The following is an 18177-nucleotide window of genomic DNA, read 5'->3' on the forward strand; positions in this document are numbered from 1 at the left end:
TTCAACATTTGATTGATTTGATAATTGAAATACATATAAACAGCTTCAGTCATCTGTGTGTGTGTGTGTGTGTGTGTTACAGATACCTTGATGTTGATGAGCAACTCCAGCAAGTCTTTGGGAGGCATGACGATGGAGGTGTTGAGGGGGATGACGTAGCACTTGTTCAGGCTCAGGTCCAGGTAGGCTGTCAGCCTCTGAGGAGGAGGAAAGGAATTAGATCCAACACTACAAAAACACCCAGAAGTACTTTACATTCAACAACTTCAATTCAGCACGTGTTTCATTTCATTGTGTTTCTAAAAATAGTTTGACGGCTAATACCCTGGTGGAATGGCTTTCCTCTGAGCCGTAAATGAATGGTAGCAGCTAGATATACAACATTTGACATCAGTTTCCATCAAATTATTTTTTAACTAGGATAAGAACAAATTCTTATTTTCAATGACGGCCTAAGTGAGTTAAACGCTTTGTTCAGGGGCAGAATGACAGACCTTGTCAACTCGGGGATTCGATCCAGCAACCTTTCAGTTACTGGCCCAACGCTCTAACCACTAGACTACCTGCAGCACCAAAAAATGTACAGATCTTCTTGTGAATATTCTAAAATCCACATTTTCCCATCAGAGATGCATTTCATCAAACTGACTTCTTGCGGATAAAAGGCAATGCTTGAGGACTTAGTGCACATAAAAATACCTTTTGCGGTTAAATTCCAATGTACCAAATAAAAACAAGTTACATGAGTTTACGTCGGATTTTCAACTCTGATGGTTCTCACAACACAACACCTAGGGATAGGGGGCAGCATTTTCACTTTTGGATGAATGGCGTGAACTGCCTCCTACTCTGTCCCAGATGCTAATATATGCATATTATTTTTAGTATAAAAAACACTGACGTTTCTAAAACTGTTTGATTGATGTCTGTGAGTATAACATAACTTATATGGCAGGCAAAAACCTGAGAAAAGTCCAACCAGGAAGTGGGAAATCTGAGGTTTGTAGTTTTTCAAAGCTTGGCCTACCGAATAGTGTCTATGGAGTCAAGTTGCACTTCCACTAGATGTCAACCGCCTCTAGAAACTTGTTTCAGGCTTCTGCTATAAAAGGAGGGGGGAATGGGAGCTGAATGAGTCATGGGTCTGGCAGAGTGTCTCAGGCTCGTGACACACGCTCCCGACAGAGTAAGCTCTCGTTCCAGTGCTTTTCTTCAGACATAGGAATTCTCCGGTTGGAACCTTATTGATAATTTATGTTAAAAACATCCTAAAGATTGATTCCATACATCGTTTGACTTGTTTCTACGACCTGTAACGGAACTTTTTGAGTTTGTCTGGACGAAGTGCTCGCGCCTCATGAAGATGGATTACTGGGCTGAACACGCTAACAACAAGTGGCTATTTGGACATAAATGACAGACTTTATGGAACAAATCAGTAATTTATTGTCAAACTGGGATTCCTGGGAGTGCCTTCTGATGATCATCAAAGGTAAGTGAATATTTATAGTATTATTTCTAACTTCTGTTGACTCCAACATGGCAGATATTTCTTTGGCTGGATTGGGCTCTGAGCGCCTTTCTCAGATTATGCTTTTTCTGTTTCTTTGAAATCTGACACAGCGGTTACATTAAGGAGAAGTTTCTTTAATTCTGTGAGTAACACTTGTATCTTTTATCAATGTTTATTATGAGTATTTCTGCAAAAATCACCGGATGTTTTGGAATCAAAACATTACTGCACGTAACGAGCCAATGTAAACTGAGATTTTTGGATAAAAATATGAACTTTATCGAACAAAACATACATGTATTGTGTAAAATGATGTCCTATGAGTGTCATCTGATGAAGATGATCAAAGGTTAGTGATTCATTTTATCTATATTTCTGCTTTTTGTGAAAAAATGGCTGTGTTTTTTTTTGACTTGGCGGTGACCTAACAATCATATGTTGTGCTTTCGCTGTGAAGCATTTTTGAAATCGGACACAATGGGTAGATTAACAAGAAGTGTCTTTCATTTGCTCTATTGGACTTGTTAATATGTGAAAGTTACATATTTCAAAAAAATTATTTTGGAATTTCAGGCGCTGCCTTTTCAGCGGAATGTTGAGGGGTTCTGCTAGCGGAACGCCTGCTCTAGGAAGGTTAAATAGCGAGTGTGCCCACTCCGGTATTGCCACATGCGCTCTAGCTAACAGATACATATGGGAGTATAGCCTACATAAGATTATGGATGAAAGAGAAAGATTCTTTTGATTTGTCAAACGACAGCCAAGCATTGTTCATGTCACCAGAATAAGACCCTTGATATTTATTGGAAAGGAGCACCATGCTCATTATTGTGCAAGTTCACCACTCTGAAGTTCATGAAAACTTATTTCATCTGTAGCCTAATAAACTGCATGCTTCCCCAACAAGTCATAGGGGGAGGTGCAGGTCATCGCGTGACTCCAAGTTTACTTCGATATGACGGTTATCAATATTTCCAACGACAATTCTTGCATAATTCTCGCATAACACAAAGAGCTCACCTAGTCTAGCGTATTTAGTGTTGTCGGCTTTTGGAAAGTTTACCGACAAATGTTCTGTTTAGGCCTGTCGTGACTTTTTATGCGACGTGCACTTTACTTGCATAAAAATGTTGGATGTGTGTGTGTGTGTGTGTGTGTAGCAGTGTTCTCCTCTCACGCTTTTGAAGTCATGGACGATGTCGGCCGGGTCGCTGTCGGAGAACTCGGGCACGGGCACGTTGATTAGCTCCACCTCCTCTAGCACACGGATGCTCTCCTGGATGTGTCTTAGAGCAGAGGGCAGGGCCACCTCGTCCTGAACCATGTAGTCCCGCTCACGGTAGTCCACCCCGCAGAAATACACCGGGTCCTCCTGAGGAAGACGGGGTGAGACAACGACAGTGAGGACTTCTCTCACCCCGACTCTCTCTACCTTACCAACAATGTATAGTTAGCTAGCACACTCTGGGTTGGTTTCACCGAAATCTCTCCCAATTAGGGGTTCATTCAGAGTGCTTGTTAGTCCAAGACTAGGCTTAATCTGTGTCTGGGAAACCAGACAACAGCGGGTGCAAATGTGTCCTCTAACCAAGGAAAGGAAGCTTTAACTATACTGAACAAAAATATAAAACATGTAAAGTATTGGTCCCATACAATGAGCTGAAATAAACAATCCCAAAAATGTTCCATACACACAAAAAGCTTATTTCTCTCAAATTGTGCACAAATTTGTTTATATCCCTGTTAGCGTTTCTCTTTTGCCAAAATATTCCATCCACACAACAGGTATGGCATATCCAGAAGCTGATTAAACAGCATGATCATTACAGTGTTGGGGACAATAAAAGGCCACTAAAATGTACCGTTCTGTCACAACACAATGCCACCGATGTCTCAAGTTGAATGAGTGTGCAATTGGCATGTTGACTGCAAGAATGTCCACCATAGCTATTGCCAAAGAATTGAATGTTCATTTCTCTACTACAAGCCACCTCCAATGTCACTTTAGAGAATTTGACAGTACGTCTAACTGCCATGACAACCGCAGACCACGTGAAACCACATCAGCCCAGGACCTCCACATCTGGCTTCTTCACCTGCGTGATCGTCTGAGACCAGCCACCCAGACAGTTGATGAAACTGAGGAGTATTTCTGTCTGTAATAAAGCCCCTTTTGTGGGGGAAAACAAGTTGATTGACTGGCCCACCCATGGCTGCGCCCCTGAAATCCACAGATTAGGGCCCAATGAATTTATTTCAATTGACCAATTCCTTGTATGAACTGTAACTCAGTAAAATTGTTGAAATTCTTGTGTTTAAATTTGTTCACTATATAGTTGAGCCTATGGCATTATAGGGGTCTAACCAACAACCCATCTCACCTGCTGTATGTAGGACTTGTAGAGGTAGGCCCCTCCCACCACCACACCGGATAGCATGAGAGCCAGACCCAGGCACATGCACCAGCACCACACCTTGGACTGCCGACGCACCCGCATGCCATCCTCCAGGTCCTGAGAGAGAAGAAACAGAGCTAAAACGTTACATGCACATTTGATCATTTAAAATACATTACACCAGGCAACAGATACAGTGCATAGGTCTATATTAACAATTGCAGTGGATACATACACAAAAAAAGCCTGAAGACCCCCCCAATTGCAGTCCTCTATAACATACAAAGTAAAGTAAGGCCTAAATACAGCTGGTCAGCCTCTCACAATACCAGCATGTCTGCCTGTATGTTTCATTACATAATTGAGACAGGTTGATGAACCAATATTAACAGTATATCAGCCCAGATGAATCATTAAGGAAACTGACCTCTATAAATCCTCTTTGTTCAAATTAAAATAGCTCCAACACAACATAGCCAAACAGTGCAATTCAAATAAGAGTGCTGCTTAGTCACAATACAGCTGTGGTGTGTTCTGTTGACATCAGTTGGGAGTATGGTAGCAGTGAGAGATGCTTATGTAACGTACAATTCAAACACAGCCAATCTTCCCCCCAACCCCCCCTCTCTGTGACCTTTCACCTCATTTCCATCATGCCTTCGTCTACCTCAAGACATTCTTTCTAACCATTATTCATTTACTGCCTTATCTTTTAGCCCTCTCCATCATCATCTGTTATTTTGCTCCCTCACTTTAATATTATGGAGTCTAGAGACATGTTGTAATTTGGTGGCAGGCCCTTTTCCTGAACTGTTGGTTGTTTATGCAGAGTTGGGGTGGGGTTCGTATTGAAACAAAAGAGTGGATGTCAACAGCTCTCTGGAGATCAGTTTTTTTCTTTGTTTTCCTCATCTGATCTGAGATCCTCATGCTCGTACTTTAGTGGAAGAACACTGTCCTGTCCCCCCCCCCCATTAGTCCACTGTCAATAGTCCCAACGAGAGACGTGCTTGAGGTAAACCAAGGTGTATATTTTCATGATTTCAAAATTTACAACAGATACAGGGGCAATTGAATGATGGCCATGCTTGTCTCACTCTAATCATTTCAGGTTAGCTTATTAACATGGCTAAAGGTCAGGAATAAGGAGATGGCTCATGGCTGGTCTCTGTGGACCATGCTGTGTCTGGTCTAGAGGTCGACCGATTAATCGGAATGGCCGATTAGGGCCGATTTCAAGTTTTCATAACAATAGGAAATCGGTATTTTTGGGTCCCGATTTCCAATTATTTAAAACAAATAAATTATTTATAAAAAATGTATACCTTTTATTTAACTAGGGAAGTCAGTTAAAGAAAACATTCTTATTTTCAATAACTGCCTAGGAACTGTGGGTTAACGGCCTTGTTCAGGGGCAGAACGACAGATTTTCACCTTGTCAGCTCAGGGGTTCCAATCTTGCAACCGCACAGTTAACTAGTCCAACGCTCTAACCATTGCACTCCACGAGTAGCCTGCCTGTTACACGAACGTAGTAGAAGCAAAGGTAAATTGCTAGCTAGCATTAAACTTATCTTATAAAAAACAATCAATCATAATCACTAGTTTTAACTACTAATCCAGTTTAGCAGGCAATATTAACCAGGTGAAATTGTGTCATTTCTCTTGCGTTCATTGCACGCAGAGTCAGGGTATATGCAACAGTTTGGGCTGCCTGGCTAATTGTGAACTAACTTGCTAGAATTACGTAATTACGTAATTATGACATACATTGAATATTTAGACTTAGAGATGCCACCCGTAAGATAAAATACTGAACGGTTCCGTATTTCACTGAAATAAACGTTTTGCTATCGAAATGATCGTTTCCAGATTCAATCATATTAATGATCAAAGGCTCGTATTTCTGTGTGTTATGTTATAATTAAGTCTGATTTGATAGAGCAGTCTGCTGCAGGCCCGTAATCATTCATTCAAACAGCACTTTTGTGCGTTTTGCCAGCAGCTCTTCGCAAGCACAGCGCTGTTTATGACTTCAAGCCTATCAGCCTAATGGCTGGTGTAACCAATGTGAAATGGCTAGCTAATTAGCTTGTTGTGCACAAATACTGTTTCAAACATCACTCGCTTTTAGATTTGGAGTAGTTATTCCCCTTGGCAAGGGCCGCGGCTTTTGTGGAGCGATGGATAACAATGCTTCGAGTGTGGCTGTTGTCGATGTGTTCTTGGTTCGAGCCCAGGTAGGGGCGAGGAGGGGGACGGAAGCTATACTGTTACACTGGCAATACTATAGTGCCTATAAGAACATCCAATAGTCAAAGGTATATGAAATACAAATGGTAGAGAGAGAAATAGTCCTATAAATACTATATTAACTACAACCTAAAACCTCTTACCTTGGAATATTGAAGTCTCATGTTAAAAGGAACCACCAACTTTCATATGTTGTCATGTTCTGAGCAAGGAATTTAAATGTTAGCTTTTTTACATGGCACATATTGCACTTTTACTTTCTTCTCCAACACTTTGTTTTTGCATGATTTAAACCAAATTTAACATGTTTCATTATTTATTTGAGGCTAAATTGATTTTATTGATGGTTTATATTAAGTTAAAATAAGTGTTAATTCAGCATTGTTGTAATTGTCATTTACAAATAAATAAATATTTATATTATAAATGTTTTTATATATATATATATATATATATATATATATATATATATTTTTTTTTTTTTTTTAAATCGGCATCGGCTTTTTTAGTCCTCCAATAATCGGTATCTGTGTTAAAATCATAATCGGTCGACCTCTAGTCTGGTCACATCACAGACCTTCACTAGCCTCTGACGCCTTATCCAGGACATCACCTTTTTAAATCACTTGTCTGACTGTCCAAACTGCTCTCCTACTTGTGAAACAGACATGATTTCCAGGTCTTTCTATGCAGTGGCATTTTCTCCCCAGGTCTGTCCCTGGCTGCTGCATTCCTCTACTCACTCAGATTCTCTATAGTGAATGAATTCTCTATAGACTTGCAATCTCACCTGTAATCTATTTCCAATGCATTTGGAAAGTATTCAGACCAGTTCCTAGTTCTACATTTTGTTAGGTTACAGCCTTATTCTAAAATGGATTAAGTTGTTTTCCCCGCTCAATCTACACACAATATCCCATAATGACAAAGCAGTGATTACAGACTTGAGTCTTCTTGGGTATGGCGCTACAAGCTTGGCACACATGTATTTGGGAAATTCTCTGACTCTTCTCTGCAGATCCTCTCAAGCTCTGTCAGGTTGAATGGGGAACGTAGCTGCACAGATATTTTTAGCTCTCTCTAGAGATGTTCAATCAGGTTCAAGTCCAGGCTCTGGCTGGGTCACTCAAGGACATTCAGAGGCTTGTCCTGAAGCCACTCCTGCGTTGTCTTGGCTGCGTGCTTAGGGTTGTTGTCCTGTTGGAAGGTTAACCTGCTCCAGAGCGCTCAGGATCTCAGACTGGTGAGAAGGTTTTTAATCAAGGATCTCGGTACATCTTTCCCTCAATCATGACTAGTCTCCCAGTCTGTGCAGCTGAAAAACATCCCCACAGCATGGTGCTGCCACCACCATGCTTCACTGTAGGGATGGTATGGGCTAGGTGATGAGCACTGCCTAGAGTCCTACAGATGTGACGCTTGGTATTCAGGCCAAAGAGTTCAATCTTGGCCTCATCAGACCAGAGAATCTCGTTTCTCTGGGTCGGAGTCCTTTAGGTGCCTTTTGGCCAACTCTATGCGGGCTGTCATGTGCTTTTACTGAGGTGTGGCTTCAGTCTGGCCACTCACTCATAAAGGCCTGATTGGTGGAGTGCTGCAGAGATGGTTGTCCTTCTGGAAGGTTCTCCCATCTCCACAGGAACTCTGGACCTCTGTCAGACTGACCATTGGGTTCTTGGTCCAAACTTCTTCCAAACTTCTTCCAGAACGAGAGTACTGTGGGGACCTTCAATGCTGCAGACACTTTTTGGTACCCTTCCCCAGATCTGTGCCTCGACACAATCCTGCCTCGGAGCTCTAGAGACAATTCCTTCGACCTCATGGCTTGGTTTTTGCTCCAACAAGCACTGTCAACTGAGGGACCTTATACAGACAGGTATGTGCCTTTCCAAATCATGTCCAATCAATTGAATTTACCACAAGTGGACTCCAATGAAGTTGTAGAAACATCTCAAGGATGATCAATGGAAGCAGGATGCACCCGAGCTCAATTTCATGTCTCATCGCAAAGGGTCTGAATACTTATGTAAATAAAGCATTACTGTTTTTTGTATTTTACCCCCCCTTTTCTCCACAATTTCGTGATATCAAATTGCGATCTTGTCTCATCTTCCCAACGGCCTCGGAAAGGTCAAGGCATGCATCCTCGAAACATGACCCACCAAACCGCACTTCATAACCCAGAAGACAGCTGTACCAAAGTGTCGGATTTAACACTGCTCACCTGACAACCGACGTCAGCCTGCAGGCGCCCAGGCCGCCACAAGGAGTCACTAGAGTGCTATGAGACAAGTAAAGCCCCACTGGCCAAATCCTCCCCTAACCCAGACGATGCTGGGCCAATTGTGCGACGTCCTATGGAACTCCCGGTCACAGCTGGTTATGACACATCCTGGGATCAAACCCGGGTCTGTACTGACACTTAAGCACTTCTATACAGTGCCTTAGTACACTGCACCCACTTCATTTTTTATGAATTTGCTCAAATTTCTACAATCCTTTTTTCACTTTGTCATTACGGGGTATTGTGTGTAGATTGAGGAGTATATTTTTTTATTGAATAGATTTTTTGAATAAGGCTGTAATGTATCAAAATGTGGAAAAGGTGAAGGGGTCTGAATACCTTTCGAATGCACTAACTTTATGGGCACTTAAACTGAAATTCTATTTAGTGTGTAACTGCGCACTTATTGGTAGCCCGGGCCCTATAACATGTTATTACTACCCTGCGCCGACCTTAGATTTATAGACATGAATCCAGGCTCTTGGGATGAGTTCGGACTCACAGGCTTCTAATTACGGATACAGCATCTACTAACTGACAGTTGATATTTTGTTTTTGTTAACTTGTCTGTACACAGCATGCATTTTGTTATCAAAAGTTCCCTCTTATTGCTTTATCAGGAGGAAAGACCTCACACCGACCTTCGACACAAATACACTTCATTTTATCAATACTTTGTGTATGTCGTCTATATAAACGCATTTACTTTTTACTCTTCAGAACCAAAAACACACGAACACAAACAATTATTCGAATAAATAGGAAAGACGACAGGAGTGATCTTCACGCATTTCAGTTACAGGCCTCTACCGAAACAGAAAGATAGCACGGTTCTGCCCAGGCCAGCAACTGCGAACACCACTAAGCCTACCGAAAATAATTTGCTTAACAGACATTTTACGACGTCGCTCGGGTCACGGGTTGAATTATCAAGAGTCTATACATGTTTCTAATCGACGTTACTTTGTTTCAGTTATGTTTCTACATTGTTTAAACTGATACAAAGTTGCGTCATCCACGTTAGTTGCGTCGAACATCCTTCGCAACAAATATTAACCACATTGGTTTAGCTCAACTCACCCTCTCCTCCGGAATAAGCGCTTCGGCATTGCATGCCTTCTTCAAATCCCTTTGTCCAAAGGACGAGTTAAATGTTACTTTCACCATTTTTTAAAAATCTAAATGTTAGACCAAGCGACAATCACCTTCTGCAGGAACGTCTTCGTGTGGCGTCTGATTACAATGACGTTGCTAAATACAAAACATCCCGAACGGGTCACATGAGTGATTGCAAGCCGTATAGGCTGCATTCAAGAACCAACACGGTTTTAGAAACGTTCCTGAACGTTTTTTTCTCCCCGCTGGGGGGCAGTATAATCTCAAAAATATATTTAGTGGCAGAGAGGCATTTATCATATGGAATAAAAATGGTTAATTAAATGGTGCACATAAGAGAAACTCAAAATATCATAATCATTAATAATGTTAGTCAAGTGCGCTTCTCTGCTCGCCAGCTTGTGGTCTTAAAACCCTGCTTCGTTTAGCCATTCCTATGGGAAAAAAATAATTACGAAATATTAATGTTTTGGAATAAACGTCAAAAATAAGGTCTGCGGTTAACACGAGAGTTTACACGTTTTTTCTATGATATAATAGCATTCAGTTAACGAATTATGAAGTCTTTGTATTTTTTTTTTGTTTTACATAAATTCGTCATAACTCACAAAGTGACATTAGCCGATTAAGATTATTGTATAGAATAAAACGTATAAAATGGCCTAAACCCGTGTTTACCACACGTTATTTTCGGCGTTTATCCAAAAACGCCATTAATTTTCTCCATAGGCTTTGTCGAACGAACCATGGCGGATTATAGTGCCTACAAAAAGACGCCATTACTATTTCTGTCTATGCAGGTGTCTCGTCTCAGGTGCCTGTCCAGTGCAGACCTTCAACACTGGGTTTTCACTTGACTTCGTTTTCTTTTCCTGTTCTCCTCAAATAGGCTTGCCTAAACTATTTGATTTAGTATATATTTTTTGCTTTCTAAAACATTAACCATGTCTTTTTCAGACGAGTCAAAACTTTGAATTGTTGTCTGCTTAAGAGAAGCCAGCTGGATGAAAACGATGCGTGAGGTATCAATTTATGCCTGTTGAATAGGCACACTTGGAGAGGAGGGTAGGCCTATGTTTTTCCGTCACCGTTGGTTACTGTGAGTGACGGGGTAAAGATGTCTGTGATGGAAAACATAAGGAAAGAAAGGGAACAATTGATTATATCGATTCGCCGTCTTACCAGGATAAACTACAACTGTACAAGCTGAGGGTAGTCGTTATTTATCAACTAAACGCATGATCGAGTATGGCAGGTGTTCACATATGACAGCAAATTATAGTGACTAGTTAGTTGATCATTCTCTTGTGAAATAAAACGGGGGTCCAATCGGGAACTTCTGATTGTCAAGAGTTCCCATCCCTCTTCAACACCATGGACGTCGTCGACTACAGAAGCGAGTTAAGGATGTCAGCCAGAGAAGTCAAAGCCTTCCTAGACGCGGACAGATTCACGGGTGTCTGGGACGGGATTCAGGGTGATGTTGAATATAGATTTGTGGATGTCCTGCTATTTGGTGGGGCACCTTGGGGGTTCACTCTGAGAGGGGGTCTGGAGCACCGAGAACCACTGCTCATAACCAAGGTATCTATCTATCTATCTATCTATCTATCTATCTATCTATCTATGATGAAGAACGATAAATACAGAGAACCCTTATTGACTTAACTTTAGCCACACTAGTTAACAACCGATGTGCAAATAAACAACAATAACAAGTACCATAGATCAATCATGCAAATAAAACTAATTTTAAATGTAATTATTTCTCCACTGTCACAGATGGGTTTCACCTTTCCTGTTTCCCCTGATATGGAAATAAGGCTGTGTTGCGATTAAACACTGGAACATCACTGTAGTTTCCTGATTGGTTAACTGTGTGTGTTTCATCCAACACTCCCATGTTTTCTCAGTCCAGAAATTGTTGGGGCTGTCCCCACACCTTTATGCATTTGATATGTTGCATATTTTCACCTTTAAACTTCTTCCCTGAGGGGGGGGGGGGGGGGGGGGGGGGGTGCTGTCTGTTTTCCATGCTCATCACAGCAGTACCAGGAACCATTTAGGAATGCAGAAGTGAAGATAATGTGTGTTTGGCAGTGGCTGACCAGGATTGGCTCAGTCAATGGTGCTCTCCAACAGAATGAGGAAACAATTTGTTTCCATCCATTTCCATTTCTATTCTCCATTCTGTTTCCATTCCCCTCTCCTGTACTCCTGTATGTGTAGAGAATAAGTGATGGAATGTGCAACAAGTCTGCTCCAACCGTTCTCAAGTTGCTTATGGTTAAAATCAGTGCTCTCAGGTTGCCACAGTATAATTCTTCCAGTGCAGGATGGACACAATGGACTCTGATCTGATCCATGGTCACTGACCACCAACTCTTACAAGGATTGGGTTTACGCTATATTGCTTGTGTTCTCCAGCTCTTCGCCACTTTCAGAAGCTACACAAAATAACAATCCATCCTGTTAATGTTAGATTGATATAATTTACAAAAGCATACATCTCGTATAACTTTGTGACTTGCACCATTTGCTTGTCAGTAGTAGGCTAGTCCCCCTCTGAACGTTGAGACTGGGCTGGAGAGAGGGGATTTGGAAGGGTGGATATGATAGAACCATTTTTAATGAAGTTGACTCAATGCCAGTATGGCAGGGTTGAAGAGAGGGTCCTGTCAACACAGTCTGTGGATGGAATGTGATATTCTTCTAAACTGATGAACTATGGAAAGTGAACTGTTATTAAAATATACTTCATTAATGAGACATTAATTAAGTCTGTAACATGTTATTTTATCCACATAACTATCAGACAGCATCCCTGGACTGGGCCCCTTTTCCCCTGCCAACACTATCTGTGTGCAATTGTTTTCTTATACTCTTCACTTGAGAAATGTTAACAGTCCCAAAATCTCAATTTGCCCCAGTAAGTTATAGCTGTTTTATTAATGATGTATAAACTACTTATTAACACCTTTAATTAAACATTCCTGGTGTGTGATTCAGGTGGAGGAGGGCAGCAAGGCGGCGACCGTCAGCCTGCAGGTGGGAGATGAGATCGTCAACATCAACACAGTTCCCATCAGTGGATCCAGACAGGAGGCCATCTGTCTGGTCAAAAGCTCCCACAAGACCCTCGCCCTGGTCGTCAGAAGGTGGGCTATGAGCTGCAACTAAATTGCCCTTACACCCAGGCACAATACATTTCTATTGAATTGAATATGACAGACATTGAATAAGAATACAGGATGTCTCAATGGGTACTATCGTAGAGTGATTGTTGCGTACCATCTCTCCCATTGTGCTGAGAAGAAGTGCCCTGTGTTTAAAATGGTATACATTAAACTTACGGATGGATCTACATTAATATATTGTTTTATCCAAAACTGGCACACAATACCAAATGCAGCACACAAGAGTTGGGCATATCAGGAAGAATGTTTTTTTGTACAAATGACTTTCACTCTGGACTCAAGTGTCTGCAAAGTGTCAAACAAGCTAACCTTAACCCACAAAGACACTATCTTGGAAACGAGGAGTCCTGTGTAATGTAGTCGGTGCATTCAGAAAGGGAATTTCAGATCCAGCTGGAGGTGTATCAGTTCACCCACTTTGACCTGCTGGGATGAAACGTAAAGCAACGAGGCTGCAGTTGTAATTGGTGCTACAGTCACACATTGCCCTTTGTTGGGGATTGTTAACAGGTGGGAATATTTTATGTACAGTACCAGTCAAAAGTTTAGACACACTTACTCATTCCAGGGGTTTCCTTTATTTTTTACTATTTTCTACATTGTAGAATAAATGTGAAGACATCTCAACTATGAAATGACACATATGGAATCATTTAGTAACCAAAAAAGTGTTAAACAAATCAATATATTTTAGATTCTTCAAAGTAGCCACCCTTTGCCTTGATGACAGCTTGGCACACTCTTGGCATTCTCTCAACCAGCTTCACCTGGAATGTTTTTCCAACAGTCTTGAAGGAGTTCCTTGTTGGCTGCTTTTCCTTCACTCTGTGGTCCAACTCATCCCAAACCATCTCAATTGTGTTGAGATCAGGTGATTGTGGAGGCCAGGTCATCTGATGCAGCACTCCATCATTATCCTAATTAGTCAAATAGCCCGTACTCAGCCTGGAGGTGTGTTTTGGGTCATTGTCCTGTTGAAAAACAAACGATAGTCCCACTAAGCCCAAACCAACTTTTGACTAGTACTGTATTTGTGAAGACAATGTTTATGGCCTCAGGGACTGTATATTGGTGCAACTCTAACCACTGACATGCAGAGACAGGACTGTCATTATACTAGACACATGTCATTTATAGAATATTGCTTGGTCGTAAAGTACAGTGTACCTTAGTTTGAGCTGGAAGAGTGGAATGCTAACTGATCGTTACTAAACCACGAAGGGCAGGGCCACAGCTTGTTATGGTTAAACTAGGACTAGGTACGAACTTCACTTTTCTTTTTCTTTTTTTACACTCTTTCATTCGTGATATTTACTAGGCTTAGTAAAGAAGTGTGAAGGTACATTTTTTACAGATATCTATGATATCTACCCAACAGGGAAGGGATGCAGTACATGCCTTTTAAATGATGTGAGCAAACTAACCTCTTCACACAACAGTGAGAGAAAGCCAATGTAGAGAACATTGAAGACGGCCCTATAGGGGAAGGAATGCTCTGAACTTCGTGGCGTGTTCATAAAACACATTCTCTCTCACACATTCTCTGGTAGGTGTGAAAGTGTCAATGCCAGCAAATATCTCCTTCGTTCATTTACGACTAGACTGGGTGGAGGTGGAGGTGTCTAGGCCTGTGAGAGTGTACATCTAGTAGTGTTGTCACCAGAATGTTGACTTCCATACCAGGCTTAGTATCACAATACTTGATACTAGTGGTGTGCCGACCTGGCCATACTCCTATTCCTTATCGTATCTGTAAATTGACAGTTAATCTGCAAAAACGGAAGTGTTTTAATATGCCTAGGTATTTTGACATCTACCTATCTCCCTGGACGTTTATAGACCAATCAAGTGTGTCTGTTTCCTCAACTTGCAACAGGCAGAAAAGTTTGCTGTCACTCAGTCAGAGAATGCGCATTGGCGGGTCATCTTTTTTCTCTACCCTCGGCCGCTTGTTAGATATTATGCACATTGATAGCTTGCTGGCTAGCAAACGTCCTCGACCATCTGATTCATCATAGTAGCAGGCAAACAGGAGGCAGCAGCAATCTAAATGATCAGTCCGGAACATGCGAGGAGAAGTGATCAGATGAAATTATGAAGTGGAGCGAGTGAATGGAGAAATATAGATTCACTCTATCCAATCAGAGCAACAGGATCAAAGTACGAATATGATTTTTCAACGCCGATACAGATTATTGGAGGACCAAAAAAAAGCCGATACCGATTGATCGGCGATTTAAAATTAAAATAAATAAATATATATATATATATATTTTATAAATAAATAATACAATTAATTAATGAATTTTAATTTTATTTATTTGTAATAATGACAATTACAACAATACTGAATGAACACTTATTTTAAATTAATATAATACATAAATAAAATCAATTTAGCCTCAAATAAATAATGAAACATGTTCAATTTGGCTTAAATAATGCAAAAACAAAGTGTTGGAGAAGAAAGTAAAACTGCAATATGTGCCATGTAAAAAAGCTAACATTTAAGTTCCTTGCTCAGAACATGAGAACATATGAAAGCTGGTGGTTCCTTTTAACATCTTCAATATTCCCAGGTAAGAAGTTTTAGGTTGTAGTTATGGGAATTATAGGACTATTTCCATTTGTATTTCATATACCTTTGACAACTGGATGTTCTTATAGGCACTTTAGTATTGCCAGTGTAACAGTATAGCTTCCGTCCCTCTCCTCACACCTACCTGGGCTCGAACCAGGAACACATCGACAACAGCCACCCTCGAAGCATCGTCACCCATCGCTCCACAAAAGCCGCGGCCCTTGCAGCGCAAGGGGAACAACTACTCCAAGTCTCAGAGCGAGTGAAGTCACAGATTGAAACGCTATTAGCGCGCACCCCACTAACTAGCTAGCCATTTCACATCGGTTACACCAGCCTAATCTCGGGAGTTGATAGGCTTGAAGTCATAAACAGCTCAATGCTTGAAGCATTGTGAAAAGCTGCTGGCAAACGCACGAAAGTGCTGTTTGAATGAATGCTTACGAGCCTGCTGCTGCCTACCATCGCTCAGTGAGACTGTTCTATCATAGACTTAATTATAACATAATAACACACAGAAATACGAGCCTTTGGTCATTAATATGGTAGAATCCGGAAACTATCATTTCGAAAACAAAACGTTTATTCTTTCAGTGAAAAACGGAACCGTTCCATATTTTATCTAACGGGTGGCATCCCTAAGTCTAAATATTGCTGGTACTTTGGACAACCTTCAATGTTATGTCATAATTATGTACAATTCTGGCAAATTAATAACGGTCTTTGTTAGGAATAAATGGACTTCACACAGTTCGCAACAAGTCAGGCAGCCCAAACTGCTGCATATACCCTGACTGCTTGCACGAAACGCAAGAGAAGTGACACAATTTCTCTAATTATAAGAAATTCATGTTAGCAGGCAATATTAACTAAATATGCAGGTTTAAAAAATAAATACTTGTGTATTGATTTTAAGAAAGGCATTGATGTTTATGGTTAGGTTTGGTGCAACGACCGTGCTAAATCATCACCCATTTGGCGAAGTAGGCTGTGATTCGATGAGAAATGAACAGACACTGCATCGATTATATGCAACGCAGGACACACTAGATAACTACACATGGTTGATATTACTAGTTTAACTCGTGATTATGTGAAGATTGATTGTTTTTTATAAGATAAGTTTAATGCTAGCTAGCAACTTACCTTGGCTCTTGCTGCCCTCGCGTAACAGGTAGTCAGCCTGCCACGCAGGCTCCTCATGGAGTGCAATGTAAGGCAGGTGGTTAGAGCGTTGGACTAGTTGCAAAAACGAGGTTAAAGTAAGGTTAAAAAGGTACAAATCTGTCGTTCTGCCCCTGAACAAGGCAGTTAACCCACCGTTCCTAGGCCGTCATTGAAAATAAGAATGTTCTTAACTGACTTGCCTAGTTAAATAAAGATAAATAAAGGCCAAATCGGTGTCCAAAAATACTAATTAATACCAATTAATCGGGCATTCCGATTAATCGGTCGACCTCTACTTCACAGACAGGCAAACTAGCCAGTTGAGTTATTTAGACCACAGAGCACCTTGCACTTAATTGAAAGATGCGTGCTGCCACCCAAATATATATATATATTTAGATCACGGATAATAACAAAAAATACTGGGATCATAATTGTATCAGGAACCTTTCCCATATCTGTTACGATACTAATTTTGTCCGACTACTCGGCACAACCCTACTCTATACTATCATGATACTCTTCAGTGCCTTGCGAAAGTATTCGGCCCCCTTGAACTTTGCGACCTTTTGCCACATTTCAGGCTTCAAACATAAAGATATAAAACTGTATTTTTTTGTGAAGAATCAACAACAAGTGGGACACAATCATGAAGTGGAACGACATTTATTGGATATTTCAAACTTTTTTAACAAATCAAAAACTGAAAAATTGGGTGTGCAAAATTATTCAGCCCCCTTTACTTTCAGTGCAGCAAACTCTCTCCTGAAGTTCAGTGAGGATCTCTGAATGATCCAATGTTGACCTAAATGACTAATGATGATAAATACAATCCACCTGTGTGTAATCAAGTCTCCGTATAAATGCACCTGCACTGTGATAGTCTCAGAGGTCCGTTAAAAGTGCAGAGAGCATCATGAAGAACAAGGAACACACCAGGCAGGTCCGAGATACTGTTGTGAAGAAGTTTAAAGCCGGATTTGGATACAAAAAGATTTCCCAAGCTTTAAACATCCCAAGGAGCACTGTGCAAGCGATAATATTGAAATGGAAGGAGTATCAGACCACTGCAAATCTACCAAGACCTGGCCGTCCCTCTAAACTTTCAGCTCATACAAGGAGAAGACTGATCAGAGATGCAGCCAAGAGGCCCATGGTCACTCTGGATGAACTGCAGATATCTACAGCTGAGGTGGGAGACTCTGTCCATAGGACAACAATCAGTCCGTATATTGCACAAATCTGGCCTTTATGGAAGAGTGGCAAGAAGAAAGCCATTTCTTAAAGATATCCATAAAAGTGTCGTTTAAAGTTTGCCACAAGCCACCTGGGAGACACACCAAACATGTGGAAGAAGGTGCTCTGGTCAGATGAAACCAAAATTGAACTTTTTGGCAACAATGCAAAACGTTATGTTTGGCGTAAAAGCAACACAGCTGAACACACCATCCCCAATGTCAAACATGGTGGTGGCAGCATCATGGTTTGGGCCTGCTTTTCTTCAGCAGGGACAGGGAAGATGGTTAAAATTGATGGGAAGATGGATGGAGCCAAATACAGGACCATTCTGGAAGAAAACCTGATGGAGTTTGCAAAAGACCTGAGACTGGGACGGAGATTTGTCTTCCAACAAGACAATGATCCAAAACATAAAGCAAAATCTACAATGG

General features: G+C 41.0%; 2 protein-coding genes across 4 annotated transcripts in view; one reads left to right on the plus strand and one right to left on the minus strand.

Annotated features, from left to right (window-relative positions):
• Positions 1 to 10221, minus strand: part of LOC110527494 (integral membrane protein 2B) — a 15242-nt gene extending 5021 nt beyond the window's left edge. Inside the window, exons 1-4 of the mRNA XM_036982965.2 lie at positions 9527 to 10221; positions 3895 to 4026; positions 2691 to 2885; positions 87 to 197 (exon numbers count right to left, since the gene is read on the minus strand). Of these exons, the coding sequence (XP_036838860.1) occupies positions 87 to 197; positions 2691 to 2885; positions 3895 to 4026; positions 9527 to 9613 (525 nt within the window). The 5' untranslated portion in view covers positions 9614 to 10221. The remainder of the gene's footprint in view (positions 1 to 86; positions 198 to 2690; positions 2886 to 3894; positions 4027 to 9526) is intronic.
• A 119-nt stretch (positions 10222 to 10340) lies between these two features.
• LOC110528813 (protein Shroom2) overlaps positions 10341 to 18177 on the plus strand; it is a 30014-nt gene continuing 22177 nt past the window's right edge. For 2 of the 3 annotated variants that reach the window (XM_090240397.1, XM_036982947.2), the window contains exons 1-2: positions 10341 to 11146; positions 12572 to 12720. In XM_090240397.1, the coding sequence (XP_090096523.1) occupies positions 10937 to 11146; positions 12572 to 12720 (359 nt within the window). In that variant the 5' untranslated portion in view covers positions 10341 to 10936. The remainder of the gene's footprint in view (positions 11147 to 12571; positions 12721 to 18177) is intronic. The other variant, XM_036982948.2, reaches the window with a different exon arrangement.

This window comes from Oncorhynchus mykiss, chromosome 7 (assembly GCF_057628025.1).
Source record: "Oncorhynchus mykiss isolate SJ-2025 chromosome 7, ASM5762802v1, whole genome shotgun sequence".
Taxonomy (NCBI): domain Eukaryota; kingdom Metazoa; phylum Chordata; class Actinopteri; order Salmoniformes; family Salmonidae; genus Oncorhynchus; species Oncorhynchus mykiss.